We start from the raw sequence: 26393 nt of genomic DNA, 5'->3' as shown, positions 1-26393 counted from the left end.
AATGCAGTTAATGATTGTTTTCTGATTTTATGCTACGGGATCCTTCCAGTCAGTAGGTAGTTTATGTTCATTAGTCAACGGTGTGTCACATCGTTCACCGAGTTTCAAACGCCCTCGCCCGTCTGCTGAAGTTTGTCAGCTGGTACAACAGAGGCGATAACAGGCATCACAGTGAGTGCATGTAAACAACGGTTTCCATGGAAACAATAGAACAACACATTTCCTTACGTAAGGACATCTTTTAAGGGATTCTGTGTAACACCCTTAAGTAAATCCCTCAGCTCAGGAGAAGAAATGAAGCCTTAAGAGTCATACTTAAGGGGAAAACACAACACTGCAAATAACTCCAACACCACAACTTTAAACCCCTAAACGGTCAGTACAGAGCCGCTAAGGTGCTCAAACCACTGGATAATGCAAAAAAATAGATAGACAGGAACTTCAGACTTTTGATTGGCTGATGCAAGAAATGATTGGTAGAAACTCAGCCTTCTTATTGCGCCCATTTGTATTCAGATACACTGTGAGAATTATTTTAATAAAATAAAATAATTATAATAATAACCACAGAAGTGGAATATGGCAAAATATTTATATTAGATTAGATTAGATTCAGTTTATTGTCACATACAAAGTTATACAAGTACAACATTGCAGCGAAAAGATTGTTTCGTCTGTCCGCTAACATCAGGGGTTAGGTCTGCGCAACAGACGCGACGGCAGCAGATGCACCGCGCCATCTTACAGTTAGAAAAACAGCAGGATTACAACAGGGAAGTGGTGGTAAAAAAAAGAAGGTCCCAGACTGTGCCTTGAGAAGCACAGTGTGTGATCTTGAAAAAAACAACACCTTTAACACACAAAGCAATACACACAAATAGTGTCAGTGACGTAAGCAGTAGGAGGCGTGTTCAACGGGAAAAGGGGGGGGGGGCAGGTTCAGTTCGTGAAAATGTCCAGATGTAGTAGCAGTCACGTGTCCTTGAGCCCACAGCTCAGACAGGGGAGGTGCAGCAGATCTCCATGACGACCGTTCCTTCTGGAGGAGTTGAGACTATCAGCAGCCAAGGCCACTGATAGCAGGGGCAGCCAAAACAGATAAAGTTCAGCTTGTTAGAATCAGAGATGTTAGCTGAATTTTTAGCTATAGTCCCTCTGATTCAAAGTTCCAATTTTGCACTGGTCTTCCAGACGTTCAATCTTGGCGTTCAAAGCCGTTAGTTGCTCCTTGATGGAATCAAAGCTTCTACTCACAGTCCCAGTCTGTGCGCCAACGGCTCTGCCCATCCCATCAATCATGTTGGTCAGTTTCTGTGGGCTGTTTACAACTGACTCAACTCTTCTAATTTTCCGATAGACCAGGGCACCACCTAATCCAATCAGCAGAAAGCCCACGATCATAAATCCAAATAGGTATACATCTTCAATGTCCTCAATGGAGAGAGGCGTCAGACACACCACGCGCCACTTCTCCCATCCATCCATGGCATATCCAGCCAGCGTCGTTCCATCAGGACATGAGGGCTCCCCCGTGCCCAAACTTCTCCTTGAGAAGATGGTGTCAATTGCGTTGAGAGACCAGCTAATCAATTCCATTTCTGATTTGTAATTCGAAGAGCGGCGTTAGAGAGACCCGGGGTAGACAAGACAAGACCAGAGAAGCAAGCAGGAGAGATAAGGAGCGGAGAGGGAGAAAATGCGACCGCCTCCCACGAGAGCAAGAGAGAAGAAGGTTGTATCAAACATATGTATGTTTGATTAAATAAAAATAACCATTAATTCATTCATTTTCCACAAACCCTGTTCATGGTTGGTTGTGGGTCCAGAACCTCCCTGGAATCACAGAGGACAGATTCACACAGCTGAGAGTGACTGGGTGAGTGTGTGAAACTGTCCACAGGTGTGAGTGAGCGAGTGCAGCACCCCACCTGCAAAAAACTAATTTCAAGAGTGCTGCATTGAGATCTCAACCCCCTACTAATCCCCACAAACACCCACCTCTCACACCACCACCGGACCGGCAAATTTATTTGGGCCAGAATACAACTATTTAATTTTTAACATATGCAGAGTAGAAGGACTGGCGCCCCCTCCAGGGTGTGTTCCTGCCTTGCGCCCAGTGATTCCAGATAGGCTCCGGACACACCATGACCCTGAATTGGAGAAGCGGATACCAGGGCTGCTCAATCCTGGTCCTGGAGATCTACCACCCTGGAGATCTCTGATCCAGCGCTAATATACAAACGCCTCTGAGAGCCTTTGTCACCTGGATCAGGTGTGTTTTTGTTTAGAGTTGCACCAGGATTTTACCGTCGTTTAACCCACTATGAGCAATAGAGAAGTCACTGTTCAAACAACATTATAAATCTCTCAGGACTTTGTCAACACTGTCCTTACATTTTCCCCTATTAACCAGGGATACACATTAACCTTCCTCTTGTGTTAGGGTCTTGAGCGACCCGTTTTTAGGGTTTAAATGCATACAAGTACTCCATAAATTTGTTTATTGCATCAAGATTTTTTACTTTGTCAGGAACTTCTATTTAAACAAAATAATCATTTTTTTAGTAAATTATAAAATGCTCTTATTAAAATGATGGCTTTACTGTTGTTAGGGTCAATTTCGACCCAAATCAGAAAACAAAAACAAGTGCCAAATGTAGCCCTTGGAAGAAATAAAATAGAAAGATTATGTTTCACAGTTTAAGTGTTTTAGCTGTAAATGTAAAGTAACAGGAACATAGGTGTTTTCAGGAGGGAAGCAAACAAAGGGTTAATTGAAATAAATATATAGTTCTGAAAAAAGAAACAGAGTCTGAAGTTTGTTTGGGATGTACAGAACCAACATGTGCTTGGTGCAATCTTTATGTGGGTGTCGATGTTCTTTTGGTTTCGTCCTTAGTGGATAGATGTGAGTTTTGGTTTCCTTTGCTCTTGTGATTAGCTCCTAGAGAACGGTGGGAAAGAAAACGGGAACGCGCACGGGAAAAGAAAAAAAAAGAAAAAAAGAGACCCGAGGAAAGAACAGACGACAGAAGCACGGCTGTAGGTCAGTGGTTTTATTTCAAGGTTTTTGGAGTAAAATGGTCTTAATATTTGCAGAAAGTGTCTGTTGAACAACTTGTAAGTCTCGTAGTAACAGCATTGCAGTGTACTTTTGAGTAAATACCCTAGCTTTCAGTGTGAGACTTAGTGAGCTCGGAGTGAATGAACAGAGTTTGTTGCTTGAGAGACTGTTTGGCTGTAGAAGTCAGACGAGTTAAAGCACTTTTATATTTAGAGAGACTACTGCGTGGCGACGGAGAACGTTTGCTAACGAGAGAGACTACTACGGTGCCGACAGGGAAAGGGTTTAGTCGGCGGGACTGTACCTGAGAGCTTGATTGGGTTTGGCGAAAGAACGCAACGCCACCCGTGAGTGTCGGAGAGAGAGAGAGAGAGAGAGAGAGAGAGCGAGAGAGAGTGAGAGAGAGAGAGAGCTTGAGAGCAAGAAGGACCAAGAAACGAGTGAGATACCCTGTGGATTTGAGGTACCGTAGCGCTACTCTTTTTTGTTTCTTTTCTTTTGCTCTACGGAGTGAAGCAGTCTGTGTGGTTGCTGTTTTCTGGCCACACCTTTCTCAAGCATCGAAACAGGCATACAACGAGGGTAAAGATTAAAGTAACTCTAGATACCGCCTGAACATGCCCAACAAAGACACTTGAACCAAGCAGAGATATTATCATCAAACAAATTTCTCTCTCAAAACAAAAAAAGTCAATCTGGCTTGGGGAATTACAGATGCTAATTAAGCATCATAAAAACAATCAATGATAATAAAAGAACCCAATCTATGCCGTCAATAAACCCAATATTCTTAAGGTATAAAGATAGGTTTCGGCTGTATCATTCGCTGATGATCACATGAAATTTGGTGTATTGAAAACTTCTGAGAGGTATACAGATAACTTTAAAATAAGCCTTTAAGAAAATGATTGAATATTGGAGTTTTCAAGTAAACCTTAAAATTATTACATCAATAAATATTTGTTTAATTAAACAGTAGTACATACTTTTTAAGTTTGATCATTTTTGAAAGTGTTATTGTTGTTATTGACTTGCTGTGTTTATTAATTGGGGACACCATACTGATTATAGCACAAAACCCTTGAATCCCGCCACCAGGTACATCCTAGTGACGGCAGAATATAATTATAGAACCCAGGGCCCCATCCATATTATTTGCAATAACTTTAAATAATACATTTAAAGGGATGGGGCGTTACACAAATCTGGACTCATAAACACACTATACACCAACAGCCTACAGCTGGCTCCTCCTACAACCACTCCAGCTTCAGTTAGGGGCTTCTATATTTGCCTGTTTCACAAAACAAGGAAAGACAGACATGTCCGGACATGTAAGGCTCAGTCAGTTTAGAGTTTGTGTTTTGTAGAGTGTAAGTCTCCAGTTTACAGTCTGCAACAATGAAAAATTAAAACCAATCCTTTCATGGATAAGGAACCTAACAAGGTAAACAAGAGGAAAGAAACAAATTGGTTGATTATTAATTGTTTTTAGGGGATCTTATGGCTGACTTAAGACACGGTTCAAAACCGACCCATTAACATAAGAGATGTTAACAGAAAGCTAACACAGGAGGAAGGTTAAAGAAGTCTGGGTTAAAATATTATTGTCAGACACAGACATTATGTTCAGCAGTTGATGGAGCATCTGATACTTTCAGTGTGATAAACTGGCCTCACTGTCACGATTCTATCATTTTGTACTGACTCTGGCACTCCTTTAAAGTGAAAGACTGCCTCCACACATCATGCCAAAATAAGCAGAGTTGTGATTGGACCTTTTGTGGGTCAATCAAATTTCTTTTCCAGCAGTAGTAGGCAGTTATTGGCCACATTAGGTGGTGATAGGTACCAGACTCTCTGTACAGACCTCATCCACAGGATGCCACCCAAAGGACACTGTTGACAGAATGCTACCCACAGGACACAGTTGGCTGAATGTATTTATAAATACCATCAATATGTGGAGGTCTGTTGAATAAGCAGATGTTCACTGCTGGCCATACAATGTATTATATTGTTAATGCAGGAAAGATATTAAGTTCAAGAATTTAATTTTGATTATTCAAACCATATATAGATTCTATGTTACAGAATCTGTTGTGTAGCGCTCTGTAAACTCTAGCTCTACGAGCACTGCCCCCTTGGCTAAAAAACCACCCCCACCCCTTATTTCTTTAAACCATAAGCCAGGAACATCTCACCACATGCTGTTCCATCACACAGGTAGGTAGGAGCCCTTTCATTATTTATCTTATTATAATCAATGCATGCTGTATAATACAAAAAAAAATAAATCACTTGATGTTAGAACTGTGACATGCTTCCTTATTATTATTTTTGTAAAGTGATATATTCTGCTATTGTTACTATACTAATTACATTATATTAATTATTATATAATTCTGTTTTATATTAAAACAGCCATTTATTAAAACAGTGTTTTTTTTTCTTCGATAATCAAGCCCTTATAATATTGCAGTGAATAAGTGTTGTTGCATATGTATAATATGATTAACTTTCAAGACGCTTCTTTTGTATTTATGCAGTGATTATTCATTATATAGTGTCAATAAGCTGCAACTCACCTGAGATTTGCTTTGAATTCCCCAACAGAACCAGAAATTTTCTCACACACTGGAGAGTTAACGTTTATAATTGTTTTAGTACAGAACCTTTGGTAAACCTCGGATCTCGGAATTTTTCCTCCTTAAGTCTTGGAACTGTTCTGAGTAGCCAGAAGTGATTGTTGTAGCAGACTAGACACTGTAAAAAAATGTTAACCTGCTGTGTAAGTGCCATTTTCCCAGAGCAAATATTTATATGTTCCCTGACTTGTGCCCAATGATTGTGTGTAGGCACCTGACATGGATGAATCATATCCTATAAACTGAATCAATATATGAAATATTCTTATAATGCTACGTTTTAAATCCCAGCAAATGGCATTTGTTTGAGAATAAATTAAAATGTTCTGCTTTGTCACCAAGCCCACAATTAAGTGACTTATCTATAAGGACCTTTTATACTTTCAGGAAAAAGGTACAGTTCAGGTACATTACTGTCACTAAAGGTAAAAGCAGTAGCTTTAAATGTACAACAGTGATTTTAAAGTCAAGTTGTGGGTTCATTATATTCTCTTCTCCATGAGTTTTCATTATAGAACTATGTTTAAAATGAAAGAATATAATATAGGTCCTGGAAATTAAATGGAGCGTATGAAATCAACGCAACTTTAAAATCTACAATTACAATAAAATAAGGTACAGTTATGTTCTCTAATACCCCTTATAGGTACAGAATATGTGCCCTTGAGGATACCACCACAGAGACTGCAAAAGGGAACGCCTCAGTAACAGTTTTTCTGACAATGGACACAAATAATTTTATTACTTCATGTCAAGCCATTCATGTCCATCCACACCTTTCTTGCAGATACACACAACCAGCTTTCTTACTCAACAGGCTAAAATAAACATGGACAGCTGCGGCCTGATAACAGAGGGATGTACTCAAGGTATCAGCTTTTTGATTTTTTTTTCTTTGATGGTCATTATTTTAAAACATATCTTGTAAAAATATACTTGAAAATATGCAGGATTTTGACAAATATCTAAGTTCATCATATGGATTTATCTTCTTGAACACGCCTTTCTCCAAGTGTCTGTATTTCGGTATGAGCCAGCTGTTCTTTAGCCGATCTATACCAGCAACATTTGAGTAAGTTTTGCCTCCCAAGCAAAACTGGGTCAGAGGAGGTTAGATTTATTTTCCACTAATGAGTGATGGCTGAAAAATTATAGAGGGTAAGATGAACTACTAGAAAAGTAAAAGCTCAGCTGTATGTTAAATTGTCTCATGAGTTCAGTCAGAGTCAAGTTTGTAAAGAAGTGAAGTTATGCTAATAACATAATTTTGGGAGTAGGAACACGCCCAAACTCCTCCTCTCAGCCCTATATATACCCTGCAAATTCACGTCATTTCCGCATCACACAAACTCGCCTCATTTAGTTCAGGAGACGGATCTCGACTCGACTGCTTCACGACGTCAGCTTGCACCTCCGCACTGGGTCATTCCTGCTGATCCCCATATTCGGAGCCATGTTCTGCCTTTATCAAGCCCACTGAGCCTCCTGTTTTTAACTCGCTCCGGCTAAACAGCTATGGGACTGCCCGGTATCTGAAGTTACGTACGGCTGTTGTCACGCCTATAACCGCTTCAACTGTTCTATGCCCTGCTGTCTTACCTGCTCCGGATCGGTGCTCTGTTCTCCTGCTTCTCCTCCCGCTGCATTCGGCCTCCCGAGTGATCCCCACATCTCCCTCCGACGCTGGTGCAAGGCTTCGAGCCTCCCCTTATCTTCATCTCCGGTTATGCTGCTACGGACGGGACTGCCTCGTGTTTTGGGGAAATCTACCGTCGTCACGGCTCCACAGCTACGAGCTCTACAACGTCCTCCTCTCCGGCAGAACAGCCTCGGCGTTCCAGCAACGTGCTCCGAAACAATGGCGTCTCTCACTCAGCTAAAGAGAGAAACCTGTCTGCCGGTGTAAGGATCCCCTGCGCAGCAATGCGATGACTTCACAACCTTCTATCTCCGACTCGACGCCCCCTGCTGGAGTATCCTTCGTCTTCCTGTTACCCTTTCTGGTTGTGTCTAAGCTGGAGACATTAGCCTCAATGTCTTATAGTCTTTGCTGTCTCACAGGTCGGTACCTTAGAGGGCTGTTTTGATAATAATATAATTATCTGAGCTGAATTGGATAATGGCTTAGAATCTGCAATATTAAATAGTTATTTAAATTACTCCAATGCAGTAATTTAACTACACTGCTTGCCAAGCTGGTCCTATCTGAAATGTTGGGAAAAAAAAAGCAGGCAGCATGTTTAAGCCTCCATTCCAAATCGGCTCCTCTTTCCATTTGAACACTACCTTGATTGACAGCATTGCACCCATTTAGACACAGCCCTCCGAGATCGTTTCGTTCTCTCTTATCCTCTCTACACATCATCCCACCCCTCCCTTTATCATCCCACCCCTCCCACTTTTTCTTCCTCTACATCTGTCTCTACGCATCATCCCACCCCTCCCTTTATCATCCCACCCGTCCCCTTTTTCTTCCTCTACATCTGTCTCTACGCATCATCCCACCCCTCCCCTTTTTCTTTCTCTACATCTGTCTCTACGCATCATCCCACCCCTCCTCTTTTCATCCCTCCCCTCCCTTCATCATCCCACCTCTTCCCCCGTTGCAGCCGCAGCTGCATGCCTCAGACCTTCTAGCTCGCACCCCCCTATAGGTGCTGTGGCGGGCTTGTCTCCTGTCCAGCGCTCTGACCACTCGACGTGGTCTACTCTTCGTAGGTCTACTCTACGCATCATCCCACCCCTCCCTTCATCTTCCCACTTCTTCCCCCATTGCAGCCGCAGCTGTATGCCTCAGACCTCCTAGCCCACACCCCTCTATAGGTGCTGCGGCGGGCCTGTCTCCTGTCCAGCGCTCTGGGCACTCGATGCGTTCTTCTCACTGCATGGCTTCCTCATTGCTGATTCATTTTCTTTCCACCCTCTTCCCCTGCTGCTGCTCTATGCCTCATAATTTCCAGCTCGCACCCCCTCTACAGGTTGCTGTTGTGGGCCTACCTCCTGCCTGGCATTCTGGGCATTCTATGCAGTTTCCTTGCTGCACAGCTTCCTCACCCTAGATTCGCTCCCATCTGATCGTCTCATTCTCCCAGCCTCTACATCAGCAGCTTGCATACTTCATGGACGCTCATCCCAACCTCTTCAATTTGCGGCCACGCCATACCCTGCCTCTAACATTACAATTCTCATTTTTCTATTTAGGTGCTGCTGCAGACTCTTATCCTGACTCCTCTGCTGATGTGCTTCTCCCACCCTCCGGCTTCCAGTTTATACTCTCTTTTCAGATGCTGCTGTGGACTATCGTACCGGACCCTCCTCTGTGTTGCCTTGCTGCTCACACTCTACAGCTTCTAGCTCCTGCTCTGTTTTCAGGTGCTTCGGTGGACCTTCATCCCCCACTTCTTGCTGCTGCACTACTCCGAGTCTCTGATTTTCCAGCTCATCATCTTCCCGGGTGCCGTTATAGGCCATGTCCTAATCCTCTGCTTTGCGGCTGTCCCGCACCCCGCCTCTTCCTTTACAGCACACCCTCTCTCCTGATGTGGACCTTCATCCTAATCCCCTTCCCCTCGTGGTTTCGCTGCATTCTGCCTCTTCCTTTACAGCCCTCCTCTCTCATGCCACAGACCTTCGTCCCAACCCCATAGCTTTGCGGCTGCACCGCCCACCTCCAACTTCTCAGCTTGCACACTCTCCTCAAAAACTGCTGTGGACGCTCATCCCTATGCCTTCCCCTCACAAACAAACGGCGCCCTGCATTCACTGTACGGCTTGCACTCTCTCCTGCTGGATTTTACCTTCTGCTTCTGCTTGCAGCTAAGCTTCTCCTAGCGACTGCACCTCGCACTGCCTCTTATGGTACTGTTCGTACTAATTCTTCCAGCAGCTGCGGGCTTTCAACCTGACCTCTACTCTTCGCGATCATGCCGCTCCGAGCCCCTAAGTTCCAGCTTATGCTCTCTTCTCAGGCGTGGCCTTGGTCCAGCCCCCCTACGCAGCACTCAGGCCCTTGACGCCACCTCAAATTCAATTCACCCTCTCACATGCAGCCTTGTCGCTCTCAGCTTCTAACTTTCCAGCTGGTGCCACCGAGGACCTTATTCTTTCATCTCTTGCTAGCAACAGCACCTCACCCTGCCTCCTATGGTACGGTTCGCACTGATTCCTCTAGGCGCTGTGGACCTTCAACCTGTCCTCCTGTCTTCACAACCACGCTGCTATCTAGCCCCTACGTTCCAGCTTATGCTCTCTCCCTAGGTTACCTTGGACCAGCACTCAGGCACTTGACGCCACCTCTGGCACATGTTTTTTCAACACCCTCTAGGCATCTTCATTATCTTGTAGTCAACTTTCTACATTGCCACCTTGCTTGAGCTCCTCAGCACCTTTTGGATTTTTCTCTTTCAGAGTTTTCTCCCGTGTGACAAAATGCCTTCTCTCTATCTCGCCTTTCCTGCGGTGCTGACCTTTTTGGGCTTCTTAACTGGCCTCATCTGTCATCCCTCTAGATCACCATTCCGTTCTCGATTCCCTCTATGCCATTGGAAAGGCACCACCAGGGCACACCTGCCAACGAAGAATATCTCGCTTTATTAACACTGCCCCTCTGTAGTACTTGACTTCAAGGCTGCAACTAATCCACTTTCCACCTATTGTTGCCAGCCTCAGACCCCTCACTATTACCCAATCACCATCAATTACACTGAAGTAGAAATTGGACTTAGCAAAACTCTGTCCAGTGCATGGTGGCCCCAGATAAATGTCACTATTATTGTTACACCGTAGCTTAATGACATTTAGCTGGTGATACGTTAAAATTCTATGATTAGTTGATCAATTTGATTTCTGCCAATGCGATGATCTTGTCCATCTTAAGACCAACTCTGACTCTATATCACTTTTCACAATCATCACCCCTTTACCACTGCGGCATCTGAATACTCAAATTACCAGTCACACTAGAATTTCGGTTATCATAATCAATAAAGGACATTCAACTTACTCATGCTATTTCTCTACCGTCTCACATGACACTCAGTCATACACCAGTTTATTAAAGGTAGTTCATTCAAAGACTCACTAACCCCTTCATTCACCTAAACACAATCAGGACACCAATCAAACCCTTGACGAGAGTACCTGAACCTATCCATTCTGTAGCACTTAATGACCAGCATTCCTGTAAATTTTTGGGTGTCCGGCTTCATACGCATTCATAAGCCGCCCTGAACTCTTCCCCAAAAGACTTCTGAGTTCACCTCCCCGTTTCAGCCTCTACGGGCGTGGTCCGTACTAGCAAAGTGAAGTTATGCTAATAACATAATTTTGGGAGTAGGACCACGCCCGAACTCCTCCTCTCAGCCCTATATATACCCTGCAAATTCACGTCATTTCAACGTCAGACAAACTCACCTCATTTAGTTCAGGAGACGGATCTTGACTCGACTGCTTCACGACGTCAGCTCGCACCTCCGCGCTGGGTCATTCCTGCTGATCCCCATATTCGGAGCCGTGTTCGGCCTTTATCAAGCCCACTGAGCCTCCTGTTTTAAACTCGCTCCCGCCTCCACCCCGTCTCCACCCTTTTCTCATATTCATTTATCCAACGGGGGGGTCCGGCTTCATACGCATTCATAAGCCGCCCTGAACTCTTCCCCAAAAGACTTCTGAGTTCGCCTCCCCTTTTCAGCCTCTACAGGTGTGGTCCGTACTAGCAAAAAACTCCTGTATAGTAGATCACTGTGACTTGACCTCTAGACGTCCATTCCTCATGTAAGTGGTAGTGGTTGAAAGGAAGGTTATGGTCTGATACTTTCCAGCTGTGTGAAATATGTTTTGAAAATGGAAGTGTTCAATGTTTCCCTCTAACCCAAGTTCCTCTAAAGAGTGTGGACGTGGAGGTGCAGGTGAAGGGCTTTGTTGCCACAGTCACATCCACCCTGCAGTACGTAAATGAGGAGGAGTCTCCAGTGGAAGCCACATTCGTGTTCCCGTTACCTGCAGAAGCAGCTGTCTGTCACTTCAGTGCCAATGTCAGCGGACAGGAGGTGGTGGCCGAGGTTCACTCCAAGCAGGAGGTAAATCTGACAGTCCAGATATTTACAGGATACAATAAAAGTTAGTACACATTGGCTGTAGTGAAATTACAACATCATAGACATCATCAGACACCAGTATGATTCTGATACCCTCATGCATCCCTAATATTTCTTTGTATAGTACAATCGTAATGCATTGTTCCCGCTCTTGTTCAGGCTCAGGAGAAGTATGAGGATGCGTTAAGTTCAGGGCAGCTGGCATTTCTATTGGAGGAAAGTGATGAAAGTCCAGATATTTTCCGTCTTGCTGTGGGCAGCCTTCCTTCAAAGGAGAGCGCCACTGTGACCCTCATCTACGTCATTGAGCTGACCGTGGAGGCGGATCATGGCTTGCGCTTCTGTCTGCCAGCTGTACTCAACCCTCGATACACACCCAGTGACATGGGCAAGCCATAAACATTTATTACTAACACACATTTTTGATCTACAACAGAGTTTATGATCTGTTTGTAATTTCCTCTCTGACCTTTTCCAGTCCTGTTCTAATCCTCTTTGAGTTATGATATTTAATGTGTTTTATTTGGGTCTGTATCTTTTTTCCAGATCTGAGTCCTGTGACTGAGGTCACAGCTGTTACTGCAAGTTTAGTGCCATATACGTTGTCACTTCGTGTCCACATCATCTCCACCCTCTCTGTTTCTAAAGTGGAGTCCAACTGCTCCCTGGAGCAGCTGATTTACCTCACCACAGATCACACTGAGGCAGAGGTGTGTGGTCATTTGCTGTATGTATATTAATGGGGGTAGGATGAGGAAAATAAAACGTATGAGGATGGCCTCTGGTTGTCTTAGGCTGCACTTATCCTGCTTAATCCAGTGTTTTCCTATTCTAACACCGTTGATGAATAAGTCCTCTAACTGTCTGAATACAGGTGAGCCTCTCTCCAGGCCACAAGTTTGACAGAGATGTGGAGATACTGCTTTATTACCAGAACACCCATCAGCCCACTGCCATTGTGGAGGCAGGACTTAACAACACCAAACGTGGTAAGAGTTTATCGTAACCATGACAATTAGGCATCCCACATTGAGTTCTTCACCAAAATCCAAATCCACCAAAATTCTACAAATTATTTTTTCAAGGTTACGGAGCATGAGCAGGGGGCCCTGTTTGTGGCATAACAAGCAGTGTAAAATAGTAAGAAAGAGAGGAAGTGAGCACAAAGTGGGCAAATGAACAAACAAAATGAGTGGACATTGAGATTGTTTAAAAGAGCCAGGATTGGAGGGCTACCCAGTTTGAGCAGGGACTGAGCTATCAATAAAGTTTATGATGAAAAAGGTGTGAAAAAAGGACGTTGAACATTTTTTTTCTAACTGAGAAGACAACTAAAATAAAACAGCTTTTTTGTGTCTTAGACAGCTCCATAGGGCTTGACGATATGGCCAAAATTAATATCACAATTTATTTCTTAATTTTGGTTGATTTCATTCTAATATCGATATTAACAATATAAGTGTCCCAGAAAAACTGCCAAAACAAAAAAGAAACATGACATCACCGTCAAACATAAACCTCTTGGCTTTGTTAAAATTTGTATTTTTAAATTATTTATCTTTAAAATTGAGTGCAATGAACTTACGGCAGGCCGTGTAAAGAAAGTCAGTCAGCGTCAAATGTTGTAATTGAATAATGAAATATTGAAAATGTATTTAAAATCATATCATTGCCATTGAAACATTTTGTATTGTGATATATTTTGATAGTAAATTACTGTCAAGCTCTACTTATAATTTATTTTAGCTTCCTTTTGTGCTCCCTTTTCTCATTTTATATATTTTTTGGTCTCTTTTGTACCAGTTACTGGTTGCTCCTCTACAAATGTTATCTTAGTGTGTCTCCAGTGTTTATATTGACATCACTCCATAGTTTAGACAATATTTAGGGAGCTCATCCGGTGCATCATTTGTGCAGGAAGAGAAGCAGCATTGAGACTCTCTTAGAAATACAAGTCACTACTCCATAGCGAGATATCACACTCACAAAAATGTAAAATTGGAAAGTCAATCCAACTACCAACAGGTGTGCGTGAGGAAATTCATGCAGACATGATTAGATCACAACAGCGACCTTAGGAGAGAATCAAACCTAGTACTTTGAGATCTCACGAAGTACCTGCAGCACCACTGTGCCCCCACATGGTCATTAACGAGAACTCTTTTTTTTTATTATTGCAGGTTCTCTGATGCGTGACCCTGTCATCATGCTCAGTCTTTACCCAGAATTCCCTCCAGATGTGGCTTCTTCTTTTGGAAAACGTGGAGAGTTTATTTTTCTAATGGATCAGTCTGGCAGCATGCACGGGTCCTCAATCATAAGTGCCCGGGTAACTTATTCATAATTGAATTGGTTGGAAATTATCAGTAATTCAGAGTAGTGTGATATGTATAGCAAGTACCTACAGCATAGGTGTAGATGCATGAGCAGGAATAAAGATAGAAATCTTCGCCCTTAAGTGCAGGAACACTAGGTAAGATTTTTGTTTCTACTGGGCCTCCCCAATGCGATTTATTTTCACATAGTGCTGTTTTTGTAGTGCAGAGCCTGGATTAACAAGGACAGAGGCTCTGTTCTCCTTATTACAGCTCAGTGGGTCATCACAGTTATTTTGAAGCTGTGATTTTACTGTAAAAATATTATTGTAGTGTTCCTTTAATGTTCTCCTCCAAGCTTGTTGAGCTGTCCTTGGCAGTTAAAAAAGCAGTGGCTGGTTTTACATCTCAGAGAAGGCTTGTGTTCTTCTCCTCACCTTGGCAGCATGTGGTGGGAGTTGGAGAGACCTAGCTAGTTTGTGGGTAATGTATGATAGGTTGATGTTATTGATGTGCTTGTTGATGCTTCATGTTTGACAAATTTTACAGGAAACCCTTCTCCTGCTGCTGAAGAGTCTGCCCCTCGGCTGCTACTTTAACATCTATGGCTTTGGCTCGGATTTTCAGTCCTTTTTCCCGTGGGTACCATGTGGTCTTTATTATTTGTAAAATAACCTCGGTTTGAGCCTTAGTGGTTCGTGAAATTATTTTTGATTCCAGTAAGAGTGTGGAATACACTCAGAAGACAATAGAGGAGGCGATGAAGAAGGTGGCGGCTATAAATGCGGACATGGGAGGTACAGAGCTCCTGGAACCACTGAAGTATATCTACAGTGAAGTTTACCTTCCAGATCACCCCCGACAGGTACCACGCCACTCACTCTATAAAGGACACTCTCTATCCATTCTGGGCTACAGAAATGCTCCAGCACATTTGAACTATTAAGCACTATTTAGGTTGTGTTACCTGGATGCAAGAAAACAAAGAGAAACTTTAAGAACTTTAAGTAAAGTTTTTCTTTTATTTAAGAAAATAAAAGTTACTGGATGTACTTCAAACTGTCTCTTAGCTCTTCAAAAACTGGGTAAAAATGCTTTAAACAACTTTTAGAAGACATTCCACAGCTCCATGCCCAGTGCGAATGAGCTATTCACCCCTTTAAACCACATTTGACATTAAGCATAGTGATTTTAGCACATGTGCAACTGCTGGAGAGTGTCCCATTCATTTTAAGATGTTCTAGAGAGATACAGGCTTTATGTGCACAGCTAAACATCTCAGTCCACAGTGTGTGCACATTAGAATATTAATAGTTATATAATAGTGTTTTTGGGCGGCACGGTGGCGCAGCAGGTAGTGTCGCAGTCACACAGCTCCAGGGGCCTGGAGGTTGTGGGTTTGATCCCAGCTCCAGGTGACTGTCTGTGAGGAGTTGGTGTGGTCTCCCCGTGTCCGTGTGGGTTTCCTCCGGGTGCTCCGGTTTCCTCCCACAGTCCAAAAACACATGTTACAGGTGGATTGGCAACTCGAAAGTGTCCGTAGGTGTGAGTGAATGTGTGTGTGTCTGTGTTGCCCTGTGAAGGACTGGCGCCCCCTCCAGGGTGTATTCCCGCCTTGCGCCCAATGATTCCAGGTAGGCTCTGGACCCCCCGCGACCCTAAATTGGATAAGCGGTTACAGATAATGGATGGATGGATGGATAATAGTGTTTTTACAAATGATTCCGGGTAGGCTCCGGACCCACCGGGACCCTGTACTGGATAACAGCTGTTACAGATAATGAATGAATAAATAGTGTATGTTCTTCTACAACAGGGGTTTTTCCAAAAAATGAATTATGACCCACATTTTGTCTTTTGATTTATAGGCAGCACTAACTCTGAACATGTTATATGTTGTAAAACTAATGTCTATGTTATAAAACTAAATATAATTGATGTTGGCCTATTTATTTTCAACACCACTATTAATATTCACAATTAGGGTGAGTCCCATTTCTGTGTTTTGCCTAGGGATGGGAGTGTCTTGTCAGGAAATAAGCCCACAACAAATGTCAGTTTTTTCTGCTTTATAAACTATAAAATATAGTCACAAAAATATTATCACAATAAGTTTTTCTTTATTGATCTGTCTCGATTTTTATCACAATATTAAAATAATGTCACACTGTGACAAAGGACATCCTTCTAGAAATGTAGATGGAATACACCAAATTTTATACAATATTTTAGGTAACATATATACAGCAGTGCTCTCGCAAACAAGAAAACATTTTCTGGGAGGTAAATACACTTTTAGTGAAGAAAACCCACCTAGTGCGAGGACAGTCAAGACAGTACCAAACTCACTGCTCGTGTTCTCCCTGCGCATGAGGGATGTTCACCTGACGGGGGGTGGCCATACCAGACAAAATACACCCCAAAACACAGAGTGAACAGGACGCTATAACATATTTACTATATATATTTAATACATACACACATTCACTTGAATTAAGCCCATTATAGTTTTAATGCATTATGACCCTTTTCTTTACAACAAGCAGAAAACATCACTAGTAGTAGGTGATATCTCGGTAGCTGGTTAATTTTCCAGTTCCACCTTAAATGGTGAATTAATGCATTCTAGTGCCAGATGCTATTGCAGCATGTAAGGTAGAACCAGAAGACTTAAAAAATGCTGCAGAATAAGAAGCTGGATTCAGTTTTATATCACAGAAGTGTTAGATGTGGGTGACTACACAGTCTGGTTTGCAGAATAATGTAAAGCTTAAACGTGGGGACGTTCATGTACATGTTCCTCTTATGTTTATATGCTTGTTAAAATTCAAGAATTTCATTATTATATTTCTCTGCAACCCATTTTTTGGCGAATGACCCTTGAATAGAATTGGAAAAACCCTCATAAAAATAAATGAATAAATATCATCATCACATCATAATTACTGTCCGCTGTATTAAATTGGTATTGCACAGATCCAGCATATGGAGCAGAGCTTTATTCTCCTTGATCTCCAAAAGGAGGGGAGGCTATTAATTGATGGTATGTATGTAGAACATTAAACCTGAGGTTATTTTTTACCCTTTTACAAGGTGTTTGTTTTCACGGATGGAGCTGTCAGGAATGTCAAGGACATCCTGGACCTGGTTCGAATGCACTCTAGATCCCACAGGTCAGTGTATTCTCTCACTTACACTCGCAGACATGTGTCTGGTGTTCAGTAAATCAGTTTACTGAGTCTGTAGTTTACAGAAATGACAGGATGGACTAAACCTCTGGGCATTATCTTAACATTAGGTGCTTCACCTTTGGCATTGGGCAGGGAGCCAGCATTGCACTGGTCACAGGAATGGCCAAGGAAGGCGGCGGCATCGCTCAGTTCATCAATAGCAATGACAGGCTACAGCTCAAAGTACGTAGAAAAGCAAGACAGAAAAGAATGGAGTGACCCTCCTACTTCTCTCATAACTCTGCATGCTAAAAAAATGAGTTGAAGCATTAGTGTTCTCCTTCCAAACTGTTGACTGCACTCAAGGGCAGTCTGAAAAGAGGGTGTGGCTGGCAAGTGCTGTCTTCACTCTCTAGCGTGTGGGAGACTGGGGAGAATAAGCTACTGGGTGGAAGTAGCAGTAAATAAAAATTGGGAAAAAAGTGGAGTAAAATATACCTCATTTTTCCGCAGGTGATGCAGTCTCTCAGTTTCGCTCTGCAGCCTTCTGCTGTGGACATCACTGTGAAATGGACTGTTCCAAAGGGTGTATCCATCACTATGTTGTCTCCAGCCCTCAAAGTTCTTTTCCAAGGTCAAAGGGCAATTCTTTACTCTCAGCTCAGTGGAAAGGTGAGAGAGCTTTTATAACTGTAGGAAAATTATATCTTTCAGTATTTTAAATATCATCCATGTGTTCCTATCAGCAGTTTTGATTCTCTTGACTAAACAATTATTTCTCACTATCTCTTTAAACTTCTGAGGCTTATTTTTAAAACAAATGCTTAGTCAGAACTAATATAGAGGAAGGTGTTGTCCTGCTATGGCATTACTGCCTGTAGCACATAGTCATCAGCCTGATACCCAGGGCCATCTTCGTTTCACTCCTTGAGTACCAGAAAGACTCTTGATGAAGGAGCAGTGGCAGGGACATGTCCTTAATACACCCCCATCACACACACACACACACACTTTGCCATTTGATGAGCTTTTCTCAACACTCTAGCCTTCTCCTCAATCGGGGCCAAAAGCTGCTCTTCTCAGTGTCATTTACAGTTCAGTTATCTTAGAGTAACACCTGCTGCCATCCAGATGACGTCTTTTTCAGAAAAGTCCTTGCATACCGCCAATAAACTACTATTACAATAGCATAGCTCTGAAGTAAGATCCGGGTATTAAACTGACCTCCCAACAGTTGGCACATTATGAAAATGAAAATATGACAAAAGAGTCTCCAAATTGTTTAGCAGCTGAATATCAAGCAAGAATGGGAAAACATTTCACTTTCACAACTACAGCAATTGGTATCCTTTGTTCCCAAATGCTTGCAGGGTGTGGCTAAGAAGTGCTGGTGCAATGCACTGCAGTGATGTACAGTAAATATGTCCCTTATATTCAAAATGGGTATTCAACTAACAAATAAACTGCTTAGCTTCAACATGTGATATGCTGGATTTGCACTAGTTTCAATCAAATATAGAGTTTAAATGATTTGCACCTTGTTGTATTCTGTTTTGATTTACATTTTGAAAAGCACCCCTTTTTTATAATATGGAATTATGCAGTGACAAAAATGATCAAGACATAGCAAATATATTGTTTTATCAATTTTTTGTCACTACACAGTTCTGTATGTTTTTTGACACTTTTAATTTAGTTGAGAAATGAAGCCAATCTTTCCATGTCTGCGTGTCTCTAAACACTTGGGTGTACTCTAAATCAGTGTTTCCCAAATGTTTTCTGTAGTGCCTCACGTTTGTATATAAGAAATGTTTTCAGCCCCCCACTCAGACACATTTACATTGGAATTATTGTCCATGACATGCGCTCTGTATTTCACTGCTGCGCCCTGTCAGTTGCTTTGGGAACCACTTCTCTAAATCAGGTATTCATCAAGGGTGCAAATGCAGATGTGATAATAATACCCATATTATCTGATTTCTTCAGATCTCTGGAGGTGATGAAGGAACCGTCACTGTGCAGTACACATTGGCAGAGCAGCCTGTGACCAACCAGCTGAACTTCAGCCTTAAACCAGCTGAGGATAAAGGGTAACACACAAACAAAAATAAGCTGGACATGGATAGCACATGCTTTCCCTGAGATTTGTGACACCCCTCGTGCTCTCTTATATAACTCTTATACTCTTGAATTGGAAATAACTCATTATCACTGTTGGTATTCTTCGTAGACTAGGAATTCATCGACTGGCTGCTCGAACCTTGATCCAGTCTCTGGAAATGAAGGAGAGAGAAACAAATGACAAGAGCTTAAGAAAAAAGGTGGTGGACCTCAGTGTACAGTCAGGAGTGAGCAGCTCTTTCACTGCTTTCCTCGCAGTACATAAGGGCAGTGGACAGCCAGTGGCTAGACCAATGGTCAGGAGGACAGTGCCAGTGGCGGACAGTACGTATTTCTGTATTATTTTGTGTGTGAATATGTTACATCCACAGTTGCTAACATTGGATTGGAATTCAGCACCTGAGTTTGCGACTTGTTTATTAACAGGATATACATTATACAGAGAGAATGGAACTGGAAATGCATAGATAATTTTGTTAGTCAAAATTAGTCATTATCTTCAGTTGGTTTCTTTTGTGTCGTTACTCTTCCTTATCATTAAAAAATAAACAAATCAGTATAGCACACGTTTCTGTGTAAGCCACTTAACCTCTTATAACACATATAAAAACTTGATGAAATGGATGAGAAAGAGGTATTCAGCAGGTATCGTTCTTCCTAATTAGCCCAAATAAACATTAGCAACTTTAGCAAGTTCCTTGAACACTAACAGCAGCAAACACAGTGTTGTATTTCAGGAGATAAAGGATCAAATGAATGTGTAGTCCTCAGATCAACTTGTTTGTGCTCCATAGAGTGGATCTAGGCCACTAGGTGTCAGAATAATGGCTTCCACAACTATACAATTTTTATTTCATACTTTTCACCCACCGGTAAATCCACTTTGGCTAGAAATGACCCCAGGAACTTGATGCTGGAGAGTTTATGGCTGTGTTTCCAATGGAGAGTGTGAAACATAGCAATTAATCCACTTCTGATGTTAAGTGTGTGTTAACAAGGCCAGTTTTACATTTTGGCAGGGGTGGGCTCTGTCAAATGTGTATCTTGCCCACCACATTAAAATTATTCAGTCAGTTTTTAAACAAAATATATTAGAAATTACCCCCAGAATTTCTCACCCAGAAGTGGAGCTGGGAGAATGGACAGTGATTGGAGAAACAAGGAGGAGGCCATAATGTTATGGCTGATTGGTGTATTGCATATGTTCAAAGTTAATGTTAATACCACCCAGATTGCACAAGTCTTATTTTTGTAGCAGATCACCATGATAAAAACAGGCTAAAGCCGGTCCTGCTGGAGTAGTTTTTCATACATTAAAAGACTGAGAATAAAAAGGGCTCTGTTTCTGAAGTGAAGCAGATCCACACCATGGGTCTCTCATCTGTTGCCAGTTCAGTTCAAAATCTATGTATTTGCAAATTACAAGTTTGTGGAGGATCTAACTGATTCTTTTTTATTTTGTCATCTTTTCTTGTCACATAGGTTCAAGGCTCACTGGGTAAGTTACTTAGGAGCTTGTAGTTCAGTATCACACTAATAATATTCACTCATTCATTGTCTGTAACCACTTATCAAGTTCAGGGTGGCAGTGGCTCCAGAGGCTACCTAGAATCAGTGTGTGCAAGGTGGGAATACACTGTACAGAGGGCATAATTTCATCGCAGGGCAACACACACTCACACATTCACTCACACACACAGCTATGAGCACTTTTTTGAATAGCCAATACACCTGGAGGAACCCCATACAGACATGGGGAGAGAGCACCGAGCTCCCCCAGGACCCTGACCCCAGCTACACTACCTGTTATGCCACCATGCCGCCCCATGCCTATAATATATTATAATATAATAAAGTCCTTTATCAGTGATGATTAATTATTAGTCTCATCATGGGCGGCACAGTGGCGCAGCAGGTAGTGTCGCTGTCAGCTCTAGGGACCTGGAGGTTGTGGGTTCTCGCTCAGGGTGACTGTCTGTGAGGAGATTGGTGTGTTCGCCCTGTGTCCCCGTGGATTTCCTCCAGGTGACTGTCTGTGAGGAGTGTGGTGTGTTCTCCCTGTGTCTGTGTGAGTTTCCTCCTGGTGAATGTCTGTGAGGAGTGTGGTGTGTTCTCCCTGTGTCTGTGTGGGTTTCCTCCGGGTGACTGTCTGTGAGGAGTGTGGTGTGTTCTCCCTGTGTCTGTGTGGGTTTCCTCCGGGTGACTGTCTGTGAGGAGTGTGGTGTGTTCTCCCTGTGTCTGTGTGGGTTTCCTCCGGGTGACTGTCTGTGAGGAGTGTGGTGTGTTCTCCCTGTGTCTGTGTGGGTTTCCTCCGGGTGACTGTCTGTGAGGAGTGTGGTGTGTTCTCCCTGTGTCTGTGTGGGTTTCCTCCTGGTGAATGTCTGTGAGGAGTGTGGTGTGTTCTCCCTGTGTCTGTGTGGGTTTCCTCCGGGTGACTGTCTGTGAGGAGTGTGGTGTGTTCTCCCTATGTCTGTGTGGGTTTCCTCCGGGTGCTCCAGTTTCCTCCCATGGTCCAAATACACATGTTGGTAGGTGGATTGGCGACACAAAAGTGATTGCGCCCAGTGATTCCAGGTAGGTTCTGGACCCACCGCAACCCTGAATTGGATAAGCAGTTTCATACAGTGAATGACAGTGAATGAATTAGTCTCATCATCCCATGTCACTCCTATTTTCAGGTACAAAGGTATGAAGAGCTTTTTCGGTGAGTAACAGTGTACCCACAATTACACAGCTTCAGCAAGGCATGATGGGAACATGGTACTAGATGTTCTAATATGATCTAACCTATCAGAAGGCACATTTGAATAAATGCCTTCATATGTCTCTGATGGCATGATGGGAACATGGTGCCCTGGCCAATGTGATCTGCCCAATAAGAAAAGGCACGTTTGAATAAATAGTTTGTGATTTCATATACTTAACACCTCATTGTCTGTTACAGGAAGAGCAAAAATAGGGAGAAAAAAACCACCACTGAAACCAGGTATCAAAGACTTAAATTAAATAATATCTATACATGCATATAAAATGTAATGTATTTGCTCCGAATTACAAGTTTGTGGAGGATGCTGTAGCGCTTCGTCTGATTCTATCATTCTTCTGTTCTTTACACACAACATGACATGGATTTTGTGGTCATTTGATAGGTTTAAAATCCACACTTCAGATTAATTGGGAATTAATGGTTTTTAATGATTAGTCTACATTCTATCATTCATTTATTCATTGTCTCTAAGCGCTTATCCAGTTCAGGGTCGCGTTAGGTCCAGAGCCTACCCAGAATCACTGGGTGCAAGGCAAGAGCACACCCTGGAGGATGCACCATTTCTTCACAGGGAGGATGCACCATTCCTTCACAGGGAGGATGCACCAGTCCTTCACGACACACACTCACACATACAAACACTTTTGAGTTACCAATCCAACGCGTATTTTTGGACAGTGGGAGAAAACCAGAACACGCGGAGGAAAGCCACACGGGGAGAACACACCAAACTCCTCACAGACAGTCACCCGGAGCGGGACTCGAACCCCCAACCTCCAGCAGTCGGGGTCAGGGTCGCTGTCTATCTGTGAGGGGTGTGGCGTGTTCTCCCTGTATCTTTGTGGGTTTCTTCTTGGTGCTCCGCTATCCTTCCCCGCACACACACACACATTGGTAGGTGGACTGGAAAAACTAAAGTTTCCACAAGTGTGTGTATGTGTGTGTGTGTCATTATCATATCATTGTGTCGTGCTTGAATAACTATGAGCTCCTCTAGAAAAGCCACCTACATTTTGGCCAGACATGTCTCCCTAAAATTCCAACCTACACCTCCATATCACTGGTACCTTCACACATACACAAGTCACCCATGCTGTGGTCAATGTTTAACCTACATTCCATGAGAGAACTAATTAGTTGTGTGATTCTAAGTTATGGTAGACCTAAGATATGTAGCAAAGAGTAAGAACTGAGTCAAACAAATCTGCTCTTTTGCATAAAACACATTTTGACGTCATCTAACTAACTTTTCTCTGTCTCTTCAGAATGTTCATACACTCAGGCACCAACAAGTAGGTGGGAGATATTTGATTCCATGCATCAAGCTTAAACTGAATAATTGAACTGAATTAAAAGAGTGATCATAGAAACCAGGTGTCACAGTGTGTAGGAAGCTGATAAAGGGAGCTGATAATCGATTGAATTTTTATTTCTTACTTTTCACCCACCGGTAAATCCACTTTGGCTAGAAATGACCCCAGGAACTTGATGCTGGAGAGTTTATAGCTGTGTTTCCAATGGAGAATGTGAAACATAGCAATTAATCCACTTCTGATGTTAACTGTGTGTTAACAAGGCCAGTTTTACATTTTGGCAGGGGTGGGCTCTGTCAAATGTGTATCTTGCCCACCACATTAAAATTATTCAGTCAGTTTTTAAACAAAATAAACACGCAAAGGAAAGCCACACGGGGAGAACACACCAAACTCCTCACAGACAGTCACCCGGAGAGGGCCTCTAACCCACAACCTCCAGGTCCCTGGAGCTGTGTGACTGCGACACTACCTCTGCATTTATCTCTGCATTTAACCCAATCCGTGCAGTGAAACACACATTTACACACACTAGGAGCAGTGAGCACATGTGCACAGAGCAGTGGGCAGCGCTAACCATGGCGCCCGGTGAGCAGTTGGGGGTTAGGTGTCTTGCTCAAGGGCACTTCAGTCATGACCTACTGGTTTTGGGGATCGAACCAGCAACTTTCCAGTTACAAGCCCAGTTCCCTAACCACCAGCCCATGATATTTATGGAAATTAATCTGGCCAATGTGATACATCAACCCGGTCAGGGTCGCTGTCTATCTGTGAGGGGTGTGGCGTGTTCTCCCTGTGTCTTTGTGGGTTTCTTCTTGGTGCTCCGCTATCCTCCTTCTCCCCCCCCCCCCCCCACACACACACACACACACACACACATTGGTAGGTGGACTGGAAAAACTAAAGTTTCCACAAGTGTGTGTATGTGTGTGTGTGTGTGTGTGTCTTTATCATACCATTGTGTGGTGCTGGAATAACTATGAGCTCCTCTAGAAAAGCCACCTACATTTTGGCCAGACATGTCTCCCTAAAATTCCAACCTACACCTCCATATCACTGGTACCTTCACACATACACAAGTCACAAGTGTGTTTTTCTGATGCTGTGTAGGTGGACAGCGCAGTGTGGGTCACTGTTGTGGCTCTGATCTGGCTCCACGGCTTCAAGAAGGCAGAGCAGGAAGAGTGGAAGTTCATTGCAATGAAGGCCACCTCCTGGATCCATTCTCAGAAAGGTACAAATTATCATCAACTCACACACTGCTAATTATCCAATTACTCCTGCTCCATTCAGTAACAGCTATATGCAAACGAGAGATACTTCACTGACTGTACTAATTTCCTTTAACGTCCTAATATTTTGTCCATATTATTTGTTCCAGAGTTAGAATTAATTATTATGCTATAAATCAAAATCAAGAAAATATCTTCCCAACAAAAAATGTAGTTAGAATATTGTAACATATTAAATATAATAAACTGTATGATATCAATACTTCAGCCTACTTTGGAAGTTGTGTGTGATAACTGTAAACTCATTACTCATCTAATGATAACTGTGTTTAATTTTGATAATATTTTAGTGGGGAATCTGTCCGAGTGTGTCCAGGCTGGAAATGTTCTGCTGAAGAGTCAGGTGAAGGAAGAGAGTCTTGGACTTTGAATCTGATCTACGTTGTCCACCGACCGTTCCTGGGCTCCAAACCAAAACATTTATACACATCATTATTTTAAATATAATTTACTTCACAAATTGTTCAAGAAAGTTCTACAATACTCACTATATAGTTTTCATAGAAAAGCATGGTAGGTTTTGATATGCTTTTGTTTTTATTTTTATTACTCATTGTCTGAAGATTGAGGTGGTTTTAAATTGGTCTGTGGATATGTGGTAATTTACTTGTTGCTGGATATGTGAAGTGCACCAGTAAACTGAAATGGTCAGCATGAATGGTCAGAAGTCAGCAGACTGTTCTGGTTCATTTTGGATGAATCTCAGCTGATTACAGTGTTGTGCTACTGTTGCCTTATGAACTTCACTTATTAAAACCAATGCATATGACTGAAATTGTGTATTAGATATCATTTCAACCAGTGTGTGTGTGTGTGTGTGTGTGTGTGTGTGTGTGTGTGTGTGTGTGTGTGTGTGTGTGTGTGTGTTCTTACAACAGCAGAGGGAGACAAATATCAACAAATACCAATTTCAATTTTGAATTTGTGTGTAGTCTGTGTATGTGTGTGTATATAGATATGTATATATATGTGTGTGTGTGTGTGTGACACATCTAAAACAAGAATTAACTGGTTCCAAATGAACACAAAATAATTAGTAAGTACATCTATTTTATTAATGTTAAATTATAAATAAGAAACAAAAGGACACAAAGTGAACAATACAGTATTTGGTGCAGAAAATGGTAATTACAAAAACATATATAAATGTACAAACACTTGTGTAAATATAAACATGTAAGAAATAAAACGTAAATTATCTCTTAAATCTGGGAAAATATTCGATTTTAAATGATACTATACTATAATAATGATAATTTACCGGTAATGAGCTACTCTCACAATATATTAAATATAAACAAGATTCTTTAATATGTAGCTGTGAATGTACATAAATGAAGAAGGGGTTAATTTTTTCATAACAAAAAAAAACACAACAAATTCCCAAATATGTTAGTTTCAGAATGTTTCTACGGAGACGTAAGCAGTATGAGAACATGCTGTTCAGGCACAAACAGAGAAAACTATGTGTGGACTCTAAGGGAATAGTAATTGACAGAAAGTTGCGTTTGTCCAAAGAAATGACGTCACGAGCAGCGTGTGTGTGTGAGATGTGGAAATGGGCGTGGTCTAGCTGTTAAAGGACCCGCGGATGATTGACGTGTA

The 26393-nt window shown here is 42.3% G+C and overlaps 1 protein-coding gene across 9 annotated transcripts; it reads left to right on the top strand.

The window, feature by feature from the left end:
* The first annotated feature begins 207 nt into the window (after window positions 1–207).
* On the top strand, window positions 208–25552 carry LOC136709403 (von Willebrand factor A domain-containing protein 5A-like). 9 transcript variants are annotated; one of them, XM_066684603.1, is made up of 21 exons: window positions 208–375; window positions 2945–3049; window positions 6503–6584; window positions 11590–11792; window positions 11970–12198; window positions 12357–12520; window positions 12685–12799; window positions 13991–14139; window positions 14675–14763; window positions 14846–14990; window positions 17219–17298; window positions 17424–17538; window positions 17809–17967; window positions 19282–19385; window positions 19526–19740; window positions 20899–20914; window positions 22095–22120; window positions 22361–22402; window positions 23449–23475; window positions 24607–24730; window positions 25079–25552. In XM_066684603.1, the coding sequence occupies exons 3-21, from the start codon at window positions 6545–6547 to the stop codon at window positions 25227–25229; spliced, it is 2193 nt and encodes a 730-aa protein (XP_066540700.1). In that variant the 5' UTR covers window positions 208–375; window positions 2945–3049; window positions 6503–6544; the 3' UTR covers window positions 25230–25552. The 9 variants fall into 9 exon arrangements, with proteins under 9 accessions (XP_066540700.1, XP_066540703.1, XP_066540701.1 ...); XM_066684604.1 differs by lacking the exon at window positions 208–375 and adding an exon at window positions 5257–5293 and having other exon boundaries at window positions 2842–3049; XM_066684607.1 differs by lacking the exon at window positions 208–375 and adding an exon at window positions 3281–3530 and having other exon boundaries at window positions 2842–3049; window positions 6533–6584.
* Window positions 25553–26393: the final 841 nt, after the last annotated feature.

Source organism: Hoplias malabaricus, chromosome 11 (assembly GCF_029633855.1).
Source record: "Hoplias malabaricus isolate fHopMal1 chromosome 11, fHopMal1.hap1, whole genome shotgun sequence".
NCBI classification, from domain to species: domain Eukaryota; kingdom Metazoa; phylum Chordata; class Actinopteri; order Characiformes; family Erythrinidae; genus Hoplias; species Hoplias malabaricus.
The sequence above is the reverse complement of the archived record's forward strand: the minus strand, read 5'-3'. Positions and strand labels throughout refer to the sequence as shown.

Coding starts and splice junctions, on each gene's coding strand:
- LOC136709403 (XM_066684606.1), top strand. CDS start 6,545: ATGGACAGCTGCGGCCTGATAACAGAGGGATGTACTCAAG. Junction 14,764..14,845: donor GATTTTCAGTCCTTTTTCCC/GTGGGTACCATG, acceptor TTTTGATTCCAG/TAAGAGTGTGGAATACACTC. Junction 22,403..23,448: donor AAAACCACCACTGAAACCAG/GTATCAAAGACT, acceptor CTGTCTCTTCAG/AATGTTCATACACTCAGGCA.